At 43.5% G+C, this 19156-nt stretch overlaps 1 protein-coding gene and 1 long non-coding RNA gene across 4 annotated transcripts in view; one reads left to right on the top strand and one right to left on the bottom strand.

Moving 5' to 3' along the window:
- RBM20 (RNA binding motif protein 20) overlaps positions 1–9172 on the bottom strand; it is a 209975-nt gene extending 200803 nt beyond the window's left edge. For all 3 annotated transcript variants that reach the window (XM_082408260.1, XM_082408261.1, XM_082408263.1), the window contains exon 1: positions 8861–9172. In XM_082408260.1, the coding sequence (XP_082264386.1) occupies positions 8861–9018 (158 nt within the window). In that variant the 5' untranslated portion in view covers positions 9019–9172. The remainder of the gene's footprint in view (positions 1–8860) is intronic.
- Positions 9173–9351: 179 nt separating this feature from the next.
- On the top strand, positions 9352–18836 carry LOC309636193. The gene is made up of 4 exons (XR_014249284.1): positions 9352–10457; positions 10593–12812; positions 14448–14628; positions 16907–18836. It is a non-coding gene; the product is annotated as an uncharacterized lncRNA (long non-coding RNA).
- Positions 18837–19156: the final 320 nt, after the last annotated feature.

Genomic DNA, 19156 nt, shown 5'->3' with positions numbered 1-19156 from the left:
TCACCGCAACTAGAGAAAGCCCGCGTGCAGCAACGAAGACCCAATGCAGCCAAAAATAAATAAATAAAATAAATAAATTTATATAAAAAAAGAAACAGTTTTAGAAGAATTAGAGAGCTCATTAAAATAAATAAATAAATTAATTAATTAATTAATTAAAAAAATGCAAGTAGTTTTTTTCCTCTGATTAGAAAATTAATACATGCTCACCAAAAAAAAACAAGTACAAAAATAAGGGATTCCCTGGTGGCACAGTGGTTAAGAATCCGCCTGCCAATGCAGAGGGACACAGGTTCAAGCCCTGGTCCAGAAAGATCCCACATGCTGCAGAGCAACTGGGCCTGTGAGCCACGACTACTGAGCCTGCGCTCTAGAGCCCACGAGCCACAACTACTGAGCCCGCAAGCCACAACTACTGAAGCCTGCGTGCCTAGAGTCCGTGCTCTGCCACAAGAGAAGCTACCACAATGAGAAGCCTGCGCACCTCAACAAAGAGTAGCCCCCGCTCCCCGCAACTAGAGAAAGCCCGCGTGCAGCAACGAAGACCCAACGCAGCCAAAAAATTAAATTAATTAATTAATTAAAAAGAAAAAAAAATGGAAAAAAAAAAAACACTATAATTACGCCACCTAGAGTTAGCACCACTGTTACTGTCTTTATATTTGTTCTTTAGATGCTTTTCCAGGCTTGCAGGCCCTGGCACAGGCTCATACAAGTTTTTTAAAAAACATGAGATCCCTGTATGCATGCTGCTTCTAATTTTTTTTAGTTAACAATATTATATGGTTTATATTCCATATTCATAAATATAGAATAATGGCACCATTCTAATGGCTGAATGGTACATGATATTATACATGCACATGATTTATTTTCTCAGTGAGAAACATGTGGGTGGTTTCTAATTTTCTGCTCTTCTAGACAATGCTGCAATAAATATCTTATGTTCATCCTCATTATGTAAAGTCTCTAAATCAAGATTTAATCACACAACCCCTCTGCCTTTTCATACAGAAAGTAAAAAAATCTCTTTTCAAGTATCAAATAAAGGTTCTCCGTAACTCCAGACTATCAGCAACCCTGCCAGCCCAGGAGGACGTAGGGGCCCGAGGAGACCCGGTCTTTAGAAGGCTCTGGAAACAATATTTGGTCTCTTCGATTCAAGGAGGCCACACGGAAACCTGAGGCCCAGCTTTTGGATAACCGTGATCTCTTTGCAAAGTGTTTTTTGGCTGTGAGCTCTGGGTGCAGCCCACGCTGTGGTAACTGAGCACACAGCATCGTTTACCAAGTCCTACTTGGGGCAGCTGGTAGGCTCTTAGAAACATCTGTCAGCCTATGCTTATGTTCTCTGCCTCTAAAAATAATAATGTCACCAAACACACTCCCACCTGCCTGTGTTTAATACAATCAAATTTAGACACGTGAAAATTACTGGATCTTTCTCCTGAATTGAGAACAGTACTCTTTTTGCAAACTCAACTATTCACTTTAAGATTCCAAAATAATTAACATTCCAAAATAATTGTTTTTATTTTTTAAAGTTTGTAATAATTAGAAAACAGTATGAAACGCCCTCCTTTTCACTGACATTAGTGTCTACTTTTCCGTCTTAAAATTATGTCACTGATCCAAATATACTTTGCAAGTGTTGCAGAAAGCTTTTAGTTCTCTTTTTGTGGTTATTGTTGTTTCTGTGAGTGATCAATCTCACAAACATGTACCTATGCCCTTGATTAAACTGTAACTCATTCTCCATCAGATGTCTAGGAGGCGAGGGGAGGCATTCTACAGTGATAATCACTCAGCAATATTCCCGGGGATTCACATGATTTTATTCTCGGAAGGAACTGACACCAATCATTTCCAATCCCCGGGGAAGCAGGATTAGGAAGGTTAATTGGCTTGTCCAGATCACCTCCTCCCAATCCAGGGTTTCCTTTTCCTCTCTGACCCTCTTTGTCAGAAACCCAAAAATTAATTTAAAACAAAGACGCTCATTTTACACTTGACAACACTGGGAAGATCCTACCTATCATTCTATTCAATAATGAATTCAAAATAAAGCAAAAGAAGTAACCGTGAAATGAATACATCTTTAAAATATATATTGCCTTGTCTACTCTTTCAGCATCATGACACTGGAGGTCAGGTTTAAAGGCGGGTCCAATAAGAACCAAAAACATATCTGGAAGACAGTCTATAGACAAGCTGCACAATTGAAAAGCATTTAAGATGTTCAGACAGCTGTGAATGGAGGTTTCTAGGTTCGGACCAGAGTGGAAGTGGCAACTGAGAACTGGTGGGTCATTACTGTGATGGAGGGAAAGCAGGTGCAAACAAAGGGCAGTAGCAAATGGCCCTGGTGCATCCCTGAAGCAAATATCCACGTTAAAGAAGGGAAAAGTGGCGTGAAAACTATCTTCATGGGGTGAAAACCACCCCCAAACATAGGCACGACCCCGGGCCTTTTCTTTCTGAACACATGGAAAGATTTATTTGGCAAACTGAGCTACAAGTTATTAACACATCCTCATACAACTTGCTTAACAGCTCCCTTTTTGCTCATAAAGTACATTCACATCAATATGTACCATCCCCCTGACGGAGCTGCTGTCAGCAAGTTGGAAAAGTTGCCTTGTAAACCGTCAGGGGACTTATTTATCTTATAAAATCCAGCAGGAATTGTAGGAAAGGGGAGGATGAATTAACTTGGCTGTCACTTCTGCCACTGTAAAGACTTTATCCTATTAGATGGACATACGCATTAAATCCAAAATACCCCAAACTTGCTGTCCTGTAAATGTCGAAGACTGAAACCTTAGTTGGGTGGAATTTAAACAGTGACCACCCGCTGAGCCAGGCAAAATACCAGCCCACCGCCAATACCCCCTTGGTGGTGGCGGGAAACCAAATTCACATTCCTGATGGAAAAATGTGCCTTCTTAATTAAAGTCAGGATTTCCCAGTCTTCTCACTGGTGGGAACAAGAAATATGAGGCTTCCAGAACAACACACACATCACCAAGACCTAGCCAGGTTCATTAACCAGAAAGGGAATTGCCATGTGCTCCTTTCTACAAGCCACTAATTACGGTCTTTTGCCCCGATTCTGGAATAAGGACCACTTTTCTTTCTGCAAAACTTTTCAACACGCTAGTCTAAACCCAGCTACCAGTCACTCACACCAGCTGTGGATCCACAGCAACTTCCCCTGTTAAAATACACAAAATTGTATCAGCTAGACCATCCCAAACAAAATAATTACTGTGGCAGGAAAACAAAAAATCAGATTAAGTGGGATTTTTGTGGCACAGGAGACCCCTTCAAGCTTTTGCCTAACAGGGGGACCAAGGAGGATGAAGGGAGGGGGAGCCCTACCTCTGAATTTGTCTTTGGAGTTTTAACTCCACTATCTCAAGCTTCTTCCATTCTTGCTTTCCAAGGTTAGTTCAGTCTGTTTTTAATTCTATCCCTTGGTTAGATCTCAGTTCCTAACATTTTGTAGACTCTTGTTTATCAAAGCTTTGAATTGAGCTATATTGGTTTGTTTACTTGAGGACTAGCTGTTGTGGGCGGGGAAGAAATATTAGTTTAGTTGGAGTCAAGAACCTACAGCCTCAAGAAAAATAAATCAGAGAGAGAGAGAGAAACTGGATGATGGGGGATCATTTCACTGTGAGTCAATCCTGGTGGGGTTTTTTTTTTTCCCCCTGGTGACTTACATGCATAGGCAAAGAGATCTTAAGAGATCAAGAGTCCACATTCCAAATGACAGATATGGGCTTTTTAAATTATTAATTTGATAAACGGCTAAACCGGTAACAAAAGAATAAATGGATAGAAGAATAAAATGGGTAACAAAATTTGACTTCTTTTTTTCCTCCTGCAGCACTGGCATTAGAACAGCTCTTTGTACACCATATGTATAGTCATTTACTGTGACTAATGGGAATAATGTACTACATTTCATAATACTGATCTCTTTGGCAATTTGAGAAAAAGTCATAACTGGATGGCTACACTTACTATCTAAAAATACTTATCACAACAACCCCTCAAGCAAAATTTCTTAAAAAAAAAACCAAAAAACCCTTAATAGGCTTTCTAATGAAGCAAAGAAACTTTTCAGAATGCTAAGAAAAGAACCCACCCTCTCTCCTTCCCCGTTTTGTGTAAACGCTTAATCTTCTCAGATGTTTTCTCCTGCTGAATGCTTGTCTTACGTGCAGTTTAAGACGTTGTTTAAAATTTTCAAAATTCCTTCTAAAAGTGTATCCTTGTTTCCCCTAAAAACGGACTCAAACTAATGTTAGAAAGTGGCACTGATGTTAGAAATTCCATCCTTTTTCCAGAAAAGGACCAACTATGAGTTGAGATAATGTCCCTTTTTGGCAAATTCTTATTTCCTCTCCGATTCTGGATGTAACTGTCAGCATGGCCATCACAGTGGGTGGACATCACACACAACTTGCCTGTGTATCGCTCTCTAAGAGTTACATGGAGATCCTTCCAAATGCAAAATGTCTGTAGAATTATCTGCGATCAGAGTGACTACTTGTAACATTTTCGAGACTGACTTAAGGAGCACTTTGCTCTGAAAACACAGTTGGCCGGTGTCCTAACACGATGCAGACTATAAACTTCAGCAATCGAAGCTGGATTTATATCTTCGTAGTCAAACACATGCAGGTGATGCTAACTATCAAATGCTAAACCAAAACTTCTTCTATTTTCATAATTGATTTTTTTATTCATTTCATACCAAAATAATCTGTAAAGGAAAAAATAAGTCATCTATATGCAAATTAAATATGCAACCCGATATCAAGCATTAGCCAGGAGTATTTCACTGCAAATCAAATAATTTAGGAAAATCACCTGTGTGCTCACCTCATAGATGTGTGTGCTTGTTTGCTTAATTTTCACCATGATTAGTACCACACTTTCTAACTGCATCTGACAAATGAATTCAACACAGCACACAGAACTAATGGCTCTGTTTTCATTCTGAAGAGAGTTTTAAAACTTACAACCTAAAATTGTAATTTCTGATGTTCATCATGGTTAATAAATAACTTGTTATAAATCAAGAATTAGGTTTGATTAAAATTAGAATATAAAATACTTTTGGAAATAAAATATTGTGAATATTTGAGGAGATAAATCCTCGTAAAATGTTCACCAACAACATCAATGTCTTACTTCTGCTTATATGAAGATATTTTTTTAAGCTTTCAAGTTATTCTGATTTCCTAAACTCATCCCAAATCTCTTCTTAAGGTGTTATTTATATTAGTTGTTGCCCAAATGGCTTACATAATGCTTCACATTTTATCCAATAATGTCTCCACATTGACCATCTTAGAGAATGCACGTTTAAAACAAAGATCTTACAAGATATTAGTTATATGTGTCTAACATGGCTGCTAATCTTCATAGGTAATGCGAATATTGGCCTGGAGTCAGAGGTTAACAAGAGCAGAGAGGTCATGGACCATGCTTGACTGAAGCTAACAATGTAACAATGAGAAAACTAAATATACCTGAACAGGCCAAAGGAACTCCACAGTAGTTAACTTTTGGCACGATCTTCGTAAATACCGAGACTGGATTCCATAAGACAAACATCAAAGTCAGTCACATTATTCACTGTCACACCTCATTCTCTTAAGACCAAATATAACATAGGTGAATAGGATTCTGTTTTTATTATGATTATGACTATTATGATCATGACTTTACCCAAAATAAAAACCGTGATTAATGAAGATCAGTAAATAGAGACATTAAGCAGTGAAAAAGGGACTTCCCTGGTGGCACAGTGGTTAAGAATCCTCCTGCCGATGCAGGGGACACGGGTTCGAGCCCTGGTCTGGGAAGATCCCACATGCCGTGGAGCAACTAAGCCCATGCGCCACAACTACTGAGCCTGAGCTCTAGAGCCCACGAGCCACAACTACTGAGCCCACGTGCCACAACTACTGAAGCCTGTGGGCCTAGAGCCCGTGCTCCACAACAAGAGAAGCCACCGCAATGAGAAGCCCACGCACCGTAACGAAGAGTAGTCCCCAGTCACCACAACTAGAGAAAGCCACATGCAGCAACGAAGACCCAATGCAGCAAAAATTAATTAATTAATTAATTAATTAATTAAAAAAACACAAAACTTCTCCTCTTATGAATTACATAATAACCTTACTCAAGTAACTAGAAAAAGTGCAGGTTCCCCAATACAATGTATTTAACATGCCATCCACTAGAGGAGAATTTCACCCAAAGCTCTAGCTCACACAATTCTCAAATCAAGAGGAGGACAACTCATTTCACGGCTGAGGGCAATCTCCCCGCTACATTTCTCAAAGATGGCTGATACAAACAGCACCTCATAACTACATAAAATGGTTGCTCAGATTAAATTATGCAAACGCAGTTTCAAAATAACCTGCTCAAGTTTCAGCCCATTAAAGATGGACCTGCAAGGCGTTTGCCATGTTATGTCTGCTTCCAATGGAATTTCAGTGGTTACTGAGGGGAGTGCAAACCCCAAATCATCCTTATAAATAAAGACGTTGAAACATAAGTGCAAGGACACGGGGAGGGGTAAGAGTAAACTGGTACAAAGTGAGAGAGTGGCACTGACATATATACACTACCAAACGTAAAATAGATAGCTAGTGAGAAACAGCCGCATAGCATAGGGAGATCAGCTCAGGGAGATCAGCTCGGTGCTTTGTGTCCACCTAAAAGGGTGGGATAGGGAGGGTGGGAGGGAGACACAAGAGGGAGGGGATATGGGGATACAAGTATATGTATAGCTGATTCACTTTGTTATACAGCAGAAACTAACACAACAATGCAAAGCAATTATACTCCAATAAAGATGTTAAAAAAAAAAAAGAAAGAAAGAAACATAAGCGCACAAACATCAAATCCCATGAGCACATTCACCAGCCTTGGACCTGGTGCCTGAACACTGATCTGTCACCAATGCAAAACAAGGCAGAGCCATCAGGCACCTCTTTGAGGTCTCCATCCTGGACTGCTAGCCGAAGGGGCCATCTTTGAAGAGCTCAGGCTTATCTACTAAAGTAAAATATTCCAGGAGTGGAATTTTCAAAATGGGGGTGAATTTACAGGGTAAATTATTTATTACATGAGGTAACTGAACACACTTGAAATGATCCATCTCCCACAAAAACGGCCTGTATTTTCAACCTGGCAACATTTCAAAATCAGTCACCCTTCTACAAAGATTTTTCTATGAACATAAAATTCTTAGTTTTTTCCTATTTAAAAGTAAATGATAAGAAAATGCAGGGTGACTACAATACCAAAGCAAACTCAATGTGCACCTTCAAGCCACAAGACACTGGCCAGTAAGAAGCACATGAGATGTTTCCCAGTTAATAATCAGTCAATTAGGTTTCTTTTTTCTCTTTTACTAAATAAACCTTAGGTTTTAAACATTTTTTTTTCTGTTAGTTTATATTTATGTTAAGGACTAAAGACAAATTTTAAGCAATGATGTACTTAAACTGTCCATCATATTTAGTAAATCTTAGCTGAAATTTGCAAAACAAAGGGAACAGAATAACAATATAAAATATTCTCAGTTTCAAATAGTTAGCTACTTGTAAGTAGTTGAAAGTTATATAAAATCAAACTAAAGCAAAAAGTTGTCATAAGTGGAGCTTTTAATATTCTACCAGTCAAAAAAAAGGGAACCATTTTGTTCTGAAATACGATACCAGCGTTCTTTGATGTCAAACTTAAATTTTCACTATTCTATTACATAAGTCAGTCTTAAAAACAATATTTACTTCCATTTATGCCCCATCACTGGTTATTTCTCTTACATTTTAATAAGTTTATGTAACTCAAAGCAGTGCCGAAAAACCCCTGCTCGGTTCCATAGGACTGATTTTGCTGTGCTTGTATTTCTTTAATTTTCTCCAGTTTCGCCCAAACACTCATCATTCAGACTTTCCAACACTAATTACACTAGTTTTGAGGACTTCATTACAAGCTGAGGGAAACTTTTCGGAGAATAAAGATCCTTCAAACAAACCAACATTCTAGGCCTTAAACTGTCAAACAAAATCTCGAAAGAATGAACGAAGCCTCACCGTTTTACTTTTATGTCTCCCAAATGGGCTGAAAGAGCTTCTCAGAGCCTACTGACCACCCCCAAACTACTCGACGCATTGGGACGGCCGGCCCGGAAAACTCGCGACCCACGTCGCACAGTTTCAACCACATCACAAGATGGTAACGTTAATGGAAAACGGTTCGGCGGCTAAAAACTCTTCGCAAGGGCCTTCTTGGAAAGTGTAAACACTTCTTGCAGGACAAAGCAAAAATACGTTGTCTACAAACCCTCACCACCCTTTTCACCCAACATCACTGTTTGACTTCATGGGCACCATTAACGGTGGTTTCTTCGGGCGGCGTTTTACTCACACGCCCTCCAGCACGCGCGCGCAGACACTCACGCACAGTTCTCCATACGTTCCAGCGGCCTCTTGGGACTAGAAAGATGAAATATAGTCCCTGGGCCATTTCCCCCCAGTTTGAGTTAATTTAGTTCAAAATACCCGGTAACGTCCCCGAAGAGAAGAGACAAGGGGATGAGGAAGAACAAAATTATTTTCCCCAAATAGCTTGGCTTCCCTCTCCCCAAACTCACAAACAGCCAGAATGACACCGACCCTGCCGAGAGGGCGGGCAAGAAAACTTCAAACGCAAGGCGGCCGAGCGAAGTTTAGCAGGAACGGGAGAGAGGAAGCCACAAAAGGGGGCGCCCGGGGCATGTCCCCCAAGCGCACCCGGGTCCCCGCTCCCCCTTTCCTCCTCTTACTTTTGGATGATCTGGGGTAGGCCGGCTTGGGGCGGAGGCGGTGGCGGCGGCTGCATCCCTCTCGGGCCTGGGGGCGCCGGGGGCGCCGGGGCACCGGGCACGCTGCGGGCATCTCTGTCCGGTTGCTCGGGGCCGCTGGGCTCGGCGTCCTGGCTCATGGCTGCGGCCAGCACCTTGCGAAACGAGACCGGCCCGGGCTCGCGGCGGGAGAGCGCGCGCGAGGGGCGGCCCCGGGGCGCGGGCGCTCACTGGCCGGGGTCCCCGTGCCCAGTCCCCTTGTCCTTCCCGGTGGCGCGGGGAGGAGACGCGAGGGGCGGGGAGGAGGCAGTCCCGGCGGCGCCTCCTCCTCCTCCTCCTCCTCCCGCTGGTCCCGCTTGCCCGGCCGGGCCAAACAGAGGTAGGGGCCAGGGGGCGTCTCCCAGCCAGCAGGAACCCCTGGGCGCCCGGGTGGTCGGGGGAGCTCTGCCCGCCGCTCCTAGACGCGGCGTTCGCCGGCCGCCACCGCGCGCCCTCTGGGTCCCCGGTCCGGCGCCCCGCAGCTCAGCGCAACCGCGTGAGGCGGCGAGACGCACGCCAGTCCGCCGCCGGACGCCGAATTCTCGCCTCTCCCGCTAGCCGGGCGGCCTCCGGGCTCTCCCCGGGGACCGCGCGCGCGAGTTGGCGCGCTCCTGCCAAGCGGGGCGGACCCAGCGGGCCCCGGGCGTCTGAGCTCTTCGCCAGCGCAAAGTGCGCGGGGCTTGGCACCTTCCCGCGACTGGAGCCGGGCCAGCGCCACTGGTGGCTGAGGGGCCCGACCCCGCGGGGGAAAAGCCCGGAATTCCCGCATGTCGGTGGGACTGGTAACCCCAGGTCTTAGATGACCGGACCCGAGGGCTCTCCAAACTGGCCATTCCAGCTGCTGATTTCAGGGGTCCCCAGAAGCAGCGGGCGAGGCCGCCGTGATTTCTCTTCATTTATTTCCTCACTTCTCTAAAGGACCTGCCACGATCCCGCGAGCGCAAAGACAAAACCACGTATATGTTTTATTCTTGTTATGTATTGCCCAGATCTCAGTAGGAATATAAAGGCTGGAAAGGAGTTCGGTGACATCGCACCCCCAAGATCACCGCCTCTGAAGCTCTGTTGGTTGCTGGGAAGCCAGTGTGCGCCAATTCACCTGCACACACCGGTTTACAGTTGTGGACGCAGGCATCCTGCGCTGAGGAGTCACCCCGCAAAGTGGTAGCACGGGTAGAGGTCTGGGGAGGCACCTGGTGCCGCAGAAACATCTAGAAGCTGGGCAAAGACCTCGGAGAGTGGTTACCCTGGAGATCCTTACCCTCCGTCGGGCACACGGCTTTTTAAATCCTGACACGGGCAGCACCGAAAAGCGTCCCTTGGGTGCGTTGGAAGCCAGAGCGCACGTCAGGGTGCCCCACGGCCTGGAAAGAAGTTTGCTGAAGGTCTCAAGCCAACCCATCCTCCTCCCGCAGCCACGTGAAGGAAAATTCTGGAGATGGGTTCTCCGGGACTGGCAACTAATTGAATTCCCTGAAAGATGCTTTCTTCTCTCCCTAGACTGTGAGTTTCTGTCAACTTCCCTGCCAGTTTCAGGAAGGTAAGCCTCCCTTGATTGCTGTCATCCTACTTAGATCTTTGCCGCTCCCTCCCTCTCTCTCTCCTATACATAAAATGCCCTGTCCACTCTCACCCTTCCTTCTTCTCTCTCTCTCTCTCCCTCCTTCACCTACAGATAAAATGGTACATCAGTTCCTTGTATTCATAAAAGTAATCACAATTCGCAAAATTGAATCTCACCAGAAAACCCAGGTAAAGAGGTACTGATTGTTTATTCATTTCACAAATGAGGCAAGTCACGGTGATTTTTCCAACTATATATGGCTAGTAAGAGGCCGTCCCAAAAAGAGTCTTCTCGGGCTCTGGGAGTGGTTAGTTCATCATCTTTAGTTTCTATCACTGAAGTCCTGACTATGGTTTCCATAAAACTTCACCTTCCACTGCTCCCCTACCTCCTTGGTTGAGGGAGATTATCTGAAATTAACATTGCAACTGTCCCAGAAACTAAAACTTTCCATATGCTTGCATTAAAATATCACTCTGAGAATCCCCCAAAACCTTTGTGAAAAAAGCTTTGTAGTCAAAAAAAGACAGATCAGCAGTTTTTACTAGAGAGGTTGAGTGACTCAGTCTCTCTGAGTGTCAGTTACCAAATATGTAAACTGGCAGGGATGAGACCCGGACTTGCACAGTGTTAGGATTAGAGATAATGTATCTTGCACATTTGGTGCAAGAGGTATTCAATCTGGCAGGTCTCACAAACATGATTCCTTATATTCCAAACTTGTAGCCAAATAGAACAACAGATCTCAAACTCCAGGAAGCTGAATGCCTGGAAGTCACAATATTAATATAACTTAATCCATTCTCATAACATTTTTACTGGCATAAAAAACAAAGGAAGAAAGGAAGGAAAGAAGGGAGGGAGGAAGGAAAAAAAAAGAAGGAAGGGAGGGAGGGAAGGAAATTCGTATTATACGAATGCACCTCTCTACATCTCAAAAATGATGTATTAGTTTTGTGACAAAATAATAACAGTGGGTAAATCTTGGTTATTTATTAGACTTTTCTTTCATCCTTTCTGTAAATTGAAATTTTCAAAAAAAAAAGGAAAAAAATAATAATTCACAAGGTGTTTTTAAGAAGCCCCATTTCCATGAGTGTAGCTTAATGTTTGCAGTTTATGTATTATGTAAGAACTGAAATTTGAATTGAAGCAGATGTGAAGGGTGAGGGAAACACTGCAGCAAAAACCTAAAGCTAGTTCCTGTGCTATCTCAGATCCCCTCAAAATGTTGTCCAGGATAATAATGAACAAGACTTTCCATTTTGCAAGTCAAACATTAAGTGTGTTAAGCAATTCCAATGAAAAATATTTATTAACTTAATGTCGTTTCACTCCTTTCCAGGAAAAATGAGAAAGACCCCTGGCTGGGGTTGCAGCCATGTAAGAATCTTTAGCAGTCTTGCTTTAGTGGGTCTGCCCTGTGTCATCACCACCCCCATCACACTAGGATGTGCTTTACAGTTACTGAAGTGAGGGAAAGGCTGGGGGGAGGGGAGAGGTCACCCGACTTGACAAATGGGGAGGGGAAGGCTGGTAACATCTCTGTTCCACTCTGCAGAAGCATTCTGTCCCTGCTGACATACCAGTAAACTGTGATCAGGAAGTGAGGCTTTTGCTGTCTATGAATATATTGAACATTTCACAGGAGTCAGCTGCTAAATGCTTTCATAGATTATTACTTACTTCATACTCACAATAATCCCATGATGTAGCTACTGTTACCTTGTTTTAGAATTCAGGAAACTGAGACTAGAGGGCTATAAGAACTTGCCCCAGGTCACCTGGCTTTTAAGAGGCAGAAGCAGGACTGCAGTTAGGTCAGTCTGATCCCAAACCTCTCCCACTGCCTCAGTGGCACACCTAGACCTAAGATGCCACCTGTCTTCTTTTGCTGTGATGCTGCCTGCATCTTCCAGTGAATGTAAAATGCCCCCTGCATTGTGATTCAACTCTGCCACTCATATTTATCTGAATCAGTAAATTAATAGGCTGGATCCAAATTGACGTCTTATAAACAAGAAAATTTAAAGAAATTAAGCAGCCTAGCAGTGGGTAGTAGAAAGGAGCAGGAAATAGAAACCAGGTCTCTGTCACTCTCAAACTTGCCAGGGACTCTGGCACTCTGGTTTGTTTTGTAATATTAATAAATGTTTACTGGGTTCCAGACAGTGGTTCTAGGAGCTTTCTTATGCCTTATTTCATTTAATATCACCAGTTTGCAGACAGAGAAGCTTGACGAACCTGTCCGAGGTCACAGGGATAATAAATAGTGGAGCTGAAGTTCAGACCCTGGTCTGACTCCCTGCAACTACCTGCCCTCTGTTCAAGGTGATTGTGAGCATTCATCTCTGCAGATGGAATCACTTAATATGTCCTGCTATTCCATATATGTATATTACTACTATTTTTTTAATGACAATTTACTTAGTAGATTATAAAGTTTGATAATTGGTGAAAATGCAGGACACAAACATTCTCATATACTGTGGGTGAAATTATCAGTTGCTGCAACCTCTTTGGAAGTGAGTTGGCACTGTCTATTACAGTTACAACAAAGGAAACTGACTCAGTAGTTACCCTTCTATGAATTTATCCGATAGGTTTATTCGTAGCAACAACCAAAGTTCCATGTTCAAGGAAGTTTATTGTGGCATTGTTCATAATAGCAAAAACCAGAAACAACCAGATTGCTAAGCAAAGGGACTGGTTACATAAAGGATTGTCCCTACGTGGAAGGGATTACAATGTAGCCCTCAAAAAGAAGGGGGCAGGTCTGTATGCACTGCTAGGAAGAAATTGCCAAGACCTGTTACTAAGGAGAAAATACAAGTTCCTCAGCAGTATTGCAGTATGATTAAATTTGTATAAAACCAAAGAGTATAAAACATTCCAGGAAAATTATACAAGTAATTAATTATTAACAGTAATTACCTCTGGAAATTGGGATGGGGCAGGAACCTTTTTCTTTTATGACCTTTTATATCGTTTTTATTTGAAATAAAATTTTATCGAAGTACAAAATATATAGTGTTTGAAATTTTTTTACTATAAACGTGTGGTTTTTTTAATTAACTAACAACAGAACAATTCTTTCTTTCTTCAACTAGTAATTCTTAATAACACTTAGCACATGAATAGGATTTTATTTTATTTATTTATTTATTTTTTTTTTTTAAATAAAGAATATTTTGATGACTCCAATTTTTTTTTTTTTTTATAGCTACTTTATTTATTTATTTATTTTATTTTTTTTTTGGACTGTGTTGGGTCTTCGGTTCGTGCGAGGGCTTTCTCTAGTTGTGGCAAGTAGGGGCCACTCTTCATCGCGGTGCGCGGGCCTTTCACTATCGTGGCCCCTCCCGTTGCGGGGCACAGGCTCCAGACGCGCAGGCTCAGTAGTTGTGGCTCACGGGCCTAGTTGCTCCGCGGCATGTGGGATCTTCCCAGACCAGGGCTCGAACCCGTGTCCCCTGCATTAGCAGGCAGATTCTCAACCACTGCGCCACCAGGGAAACCCTAGGATTTTATTTTTAAGGTAAAACTTCGTCTGGAAGAATGACTGGACAATGTATTGTCCAGAGTAGCCTTTTGTTATCCTAACAACCCCAGTAGAGACAATTGAATAATTAACTCATTAAGTTGCCATCAGTCATGTTGATACAGTTACAATCTACTAGTTTGATAATTGTGGATAAATATTAAGCAACCTATCAACATTAGCCATAACATATTAACAGTTATCTGGGTATTAATAACAACAGTTATTATTTCTTGAGTATTACTCTATGCCAGACTGTCCTGAGCACATAATATTTCTCATTTAATCCTCACAATTACCTTATTAGGTGGCTGTGTTTATGCCCATTTTAAGGATAAGAAAACTAAGGCCCAAAGAAGTTAAGCCACTCAACAGCTACTAAGTGGAGGAACTGCAAATCTAACCCCAGTCTCTATTCCTCCTAGGACAGAGCTTTTAACTGCTCCACATAGTGGCATGATGTTTCTTGGTATAATGGGGCTTCTGAGACCAGACGTTCCTCTGCTAAATGCTGGCTGGTTTGACGCTCTCTGCTGTCTCCAGTACCTCATCCTTTGGTTTCCTATCTCTCCACAAGACCTGCCTTCTCTTTTCTATCCCCCTGAGGTGAGCTTTACCTGTTTGCTGGCTTCTCTCTCAGAGCTACACCCTAATCTTTTACTTAAACTCCATGGAATCCCTGCAGATGTCTCAAAACAATGGTAAAATAAAATCCTGTGCTAGCTTCACAAAGGATTGCCTCTCTGAAAACGCAGGAGAGGCAGTGGCTGAAGGATGCTGTTTAAAAATAATATGGTTACTCATGGATCTGGATGCACATTTGAATTTGAAGGAGACAGTCAGGGAACTTTAGCTGAGGAAAAGTGAGGACATGACCCAAGAGGTTCTTTTCTGCCTAACAACTCACGGAGAGCATCACTCATTGGCTGTAGGGACAGGCTTAGCCTCCATCTCTCTGGTGGTGGATTTATCAGCCAGGCCCCTTGCCCTCTGATGAGCCGCACAGGTATTGTACTATAATCAAAATAACAGTTGGCTGGGAGTCAGAAAATCTGGGTTCTGGACCACTAGGTGTATCCAGTGTTCCTGAACAGAAAAGCAGTCATCTAAAACGAGGAGTGACATCAACATCTTTGCCTTCCCTAAAAGCATCACTGCCCCAAGCCTAGGTAGCTTGACCTCTGTCTTTCCACTGCTTGCTCAGTACCTGGCCATGAACCAACAGTGGATTGAGTTAGAATCCTAGGCGCTCAGAGCCGGGTAGGGCAGGGTTACCTGCATCTGGCTTCCAGGAAAAGAAGAATTTTGAGCTGTGCTTTGAAGGATCCAGAGAATGGCTTTATCTCTTTTGCTATTACCAAGAGAAAACAAAGCAGCAGGGTACAATAAGGGGTGTTATAAAACAAGTTGCAGCTGAATTTTCTTGGAGGGGGGATGGGAAGTGATGGAGGTATGAAATGAATGTGGGAGAAATGTTAGCTGGTGGCTAGTTGCATGATTTAACTTCCATGGGGCCCGGCACCCCCTGTGGAGACCCAGCTTCTACACTGCAAGCTTAATCCCTGGGGAATGTCACTGTCATACAGAGGCTGGTAGTGTGACTTGGGCCAGAACCAAGCAAAACAGCACTTCTCAGAGGCAGGGGATTCCTTTATCCAGCCCCTCCCCACAGGTGCCTCCTCCGTCTTCCCTTATCACCAGGGCTGTCTGTCTGTCAGGCCAGTTGGTCAGCAGGGAATAAACATCTCAGGCTGTTTGCCCACTGGCTCGGAGATCAGGTGACCATTATGGAAGGCAACACCGGAGGCCTTTGCATGCCAGCGTGATGCCAGGAACAGTGAGAACCTGTGATATGCTGACCTCACTGAGTGGGCACCCATGCAGCTGGCCTGGAGTGGGGAGACTGGTGCTACTCCCTGATGTGGCACCTATGGTCATCCCAGGGTCACCCGAAGCAGGACGCCCTGCCCAGCCACCTCTCAGCATAGACTCTGGAGTCAGAATAGCTGGATTAGAAACCCAGCCCCATGACCTGTTAGCTGCATGACTTTAGGCTACCTTACCTCTCTGAGCCTCAGTGTTCCCATCTGAAAAATGGGAATAATAGTGCCCCCATCATAAGTGGGCCCTGATCCAATATGACTGGTGTCTTACAAAAAGAGGGCAATTGAGACGTAGATTACACAGGGAAAATGCCATGTGATGACAGAGGCAGAGACTGGCGTGACACAGCTGCAAGGCTGGGAACACCAAAGATTGGCAGCCACCACCAGAAGCTAGGGAGAGGCAAGGAAGGATTCCCCCAGAGGCTCAGATGGCCCTGCTGACACCTGGATTTCTGACTTCTGGCCTCCAGAACTGTGAGAGGATACATTTCTGTTGTGGTAAACCACCTAGTTTGTGGTGCTTTGTTACAACAGCCTGACGAAAGTAATATAGGGAGGAAAGGGACTGGTGGAGAGGGAGGAGCTGAGGGATTTTGTTCCCTTGGTCTGACAGCCCAGTAAGCCAGGTGAAGGGATGCACAACCAGAGGGGACTCGGGGGCTCTCCACCTTATCCCCCAGCCCCTGAGGGCTTGAGCTCAACTCCAATCCCAGGGCCACCAGGGAAAGCAAGATATTTGCACCCCGTGAGAATAGGAAGTGGGGAGAAGCCAGGAAACAAGGATCCATGGTCCAAGAAGGAAGGACTCTGACATCCAGAAACCTTCACAGCCTCCCCCCGGTCCAGCCTCCAGGCTCAGCTCCTTTCACACTTGAGTCTGGCCAGGCTGGTCTGATCCTTTCCCTGGAAAACACCTTATGCGTTTTGCCCCCCTGCACCTCTTCTTCTGTGCCCTTCTCCCTCTGTGCCCTGCCTGACTGAGCCCATTTCCATCGCAGGAGCGCCTTCTAGCCCAGGAATGTCTCCCTTCTTGGAGACCATATTGCACTGCTGGTCTGCACATCTCACTTGGCAATTAATCACGTACTCCCAGTAAGTGTGTATATTTTTTATTTGATAATGTGATCCTTTTTTTACTGTTCTGTGGTTTAAGTTTTCATGTGTCATGCCTTGTTCTCCTGACTATATCAGGAATGCCTGGGCTGCAGGGACTGGGCATGCCTCTCCTAGTAGCCCTTTCATCCTCAAACATGGAGATCTGCCCACAATAGAATGTATATTTGTTTCTTTGATTCAGCACAAGAATGTTGGCTATGAAGACTTGGAAATCTGGAGTGGTTTTTAGTTCTGCCATTGGCTTGTTTGTAGCAGTATCATTAGGGGCATGGCCTTTAGAATCAGACAGACCTGGGCTTGAATCCTGATTCTGTCACTTAATACCTGTGTGACCTTCAGTAAGTTACCTAACCTTTGCGTGCTTCAGTTTCCTCTCCTCTAAAATGAGGCTCATAGGTTGTGAGTGTCACAGCGCTGTGTGTCTGGCACATAGTATGCCTTCAGAGTTCATCTGTGGATGAACAATATATGTAAGTGCTTGGCACCATGCCTGCCAAAATTCCCTGGGAAGCAGACTCTGAGACAGAAATGGGCTACAGCAGGTTTATTAGGGCCTGCTCATGGGATCAATACATGTGGAAGAGAAGAGAAGGAAGCAGGATTGGGCAGAAAGAGAAGTCAGGCTATAATAAAGTCTCAATGGAGACCTCAGCCAACCCCATGGAAATTCTGAGGCTGGGCTGGCCCATCAGAAGTGGCAAATGGCTCTCAGCATTTCCACATCTACACTTCCCCTTGGTTCAAGTCTAGTAGAAAAATGAGTGTGCCTCTCCCTGTCATCTAACAAAATCCTTAATACACTTCTTTGGCTCTGATTGAGTCCTGTGCCTATTTGTGAACCAATCTACAGCCAAAAAATGTGATAATCTCACTGGCTGAGCCAGAGATCATGCTCACCCCTGGTGCCAGATGCCACATCCACTCCACCTGAAGCAGGCATATTGGAGAGCCTGTGATTCCCCTAGTGGAAAATCTGAGGGTGCCAGGAATAGGTGGATGCCGGACTGTGAAAGCCTGACAAACGTCTATTCTTTAACTGAAAAGGATGTTAGCATAGGAACAGCCTCTGGTAGGGCAGGTGTGTACTGAGAATGAAGGACATGATGATGTGTGATGCAACGTGCATTGCAGGGTGTCTGACTCAGAGGAAGGTATTAAACAATGTTCGCTGAAAACAATTAAATAAATATTCCAAGTAAATGGGAAAAAAACATCCCCTGAGTGATCCTCAAGTTGAGTTTTAAATCTTAGTCCTAGCGAGGCTTCTGAGCTGTTGGATGCTCTGGATGGTTTCATAGATGGATTCACTTTGTAGAAATTCCACAAGCTATACATTTATGATTTGTGTCTCTTTCTACACATATGTTATACTTTAGTGAAAATGTTCCTTAAAAAGTAAAAGAAAAAAAAAAAGAAATCTCACATAGTCTAAGGCTAAATAATAAGACTGCATTCTTTCTTCATATTCTAGTCTTTCCTTTCTGTCCATAATCTTTGACAAGTTACAACCACTCCATTCCTGGGTGTTCATTGCCTGAAGAACTATTTCATCCAGGATGATTTTTATCATAATTGAGTGTCTCTACAACCTTCACCCCAGACCTCCAACAATTAGAATTCAGATTTCTAAGGGTATGTCATGAAGATGAAGATCATTACCAAAGCAACAGGTTTTTTGGGTTTTTTTCTTTTTTTGGGTGCGCTGCGCGGCTTACAGGATCTCAGTTCCCTGACCAGGGATTGAACCTGGACCACGGCAGGGGAAGCCCGGAATCCTAACCCCTAGGCCACCAGGGAACACCAAGAAACGGTTTTTTATTTTTTATTTTTTTATTTTTTTTGAAACGGTTTTTTAAATGTGTGTTTCATATTAAGCTTCGAGGATTCAGATAATTATCTAATATTTTTGTTGTTCCTGAACTAGTTAAAAATAAGTGGTAGACACCATGACAGTTCATTCCTAAATGCCAAGTATTCCCAAAGAACAAGGTTGTTCTTCTCTACAACCACAATATCATTAAGACACCCAAGAAATATAACGTTGATACAATAATATATAATTTTCATTTTATATGCAAATTTTCCCAGTCATCTAAATAATGTCCTTTATATTTGCTTTTTTGTTTCAGTCT

The sequence above is a fragment of the Balaenoptera borealis genome (assembly GCF_965194805.1).
Source record: "Balaenoptera borealis genome assembly, chromosome: 10".
In the NCBI taxonomy this organism is placed as follows: domain Eukaryota; kingdom Metazoa; phylum Chordata; class Mammalia; order Artiodactyla; family Balaenopteridae; genus Balaenoptera; species Balaenoptera borealis.
The sequence above is the reverse complement of the archived record's forward strand: the minus strand, read 5'-3'. Positions and strand labels throughout refer to the sequence as shown.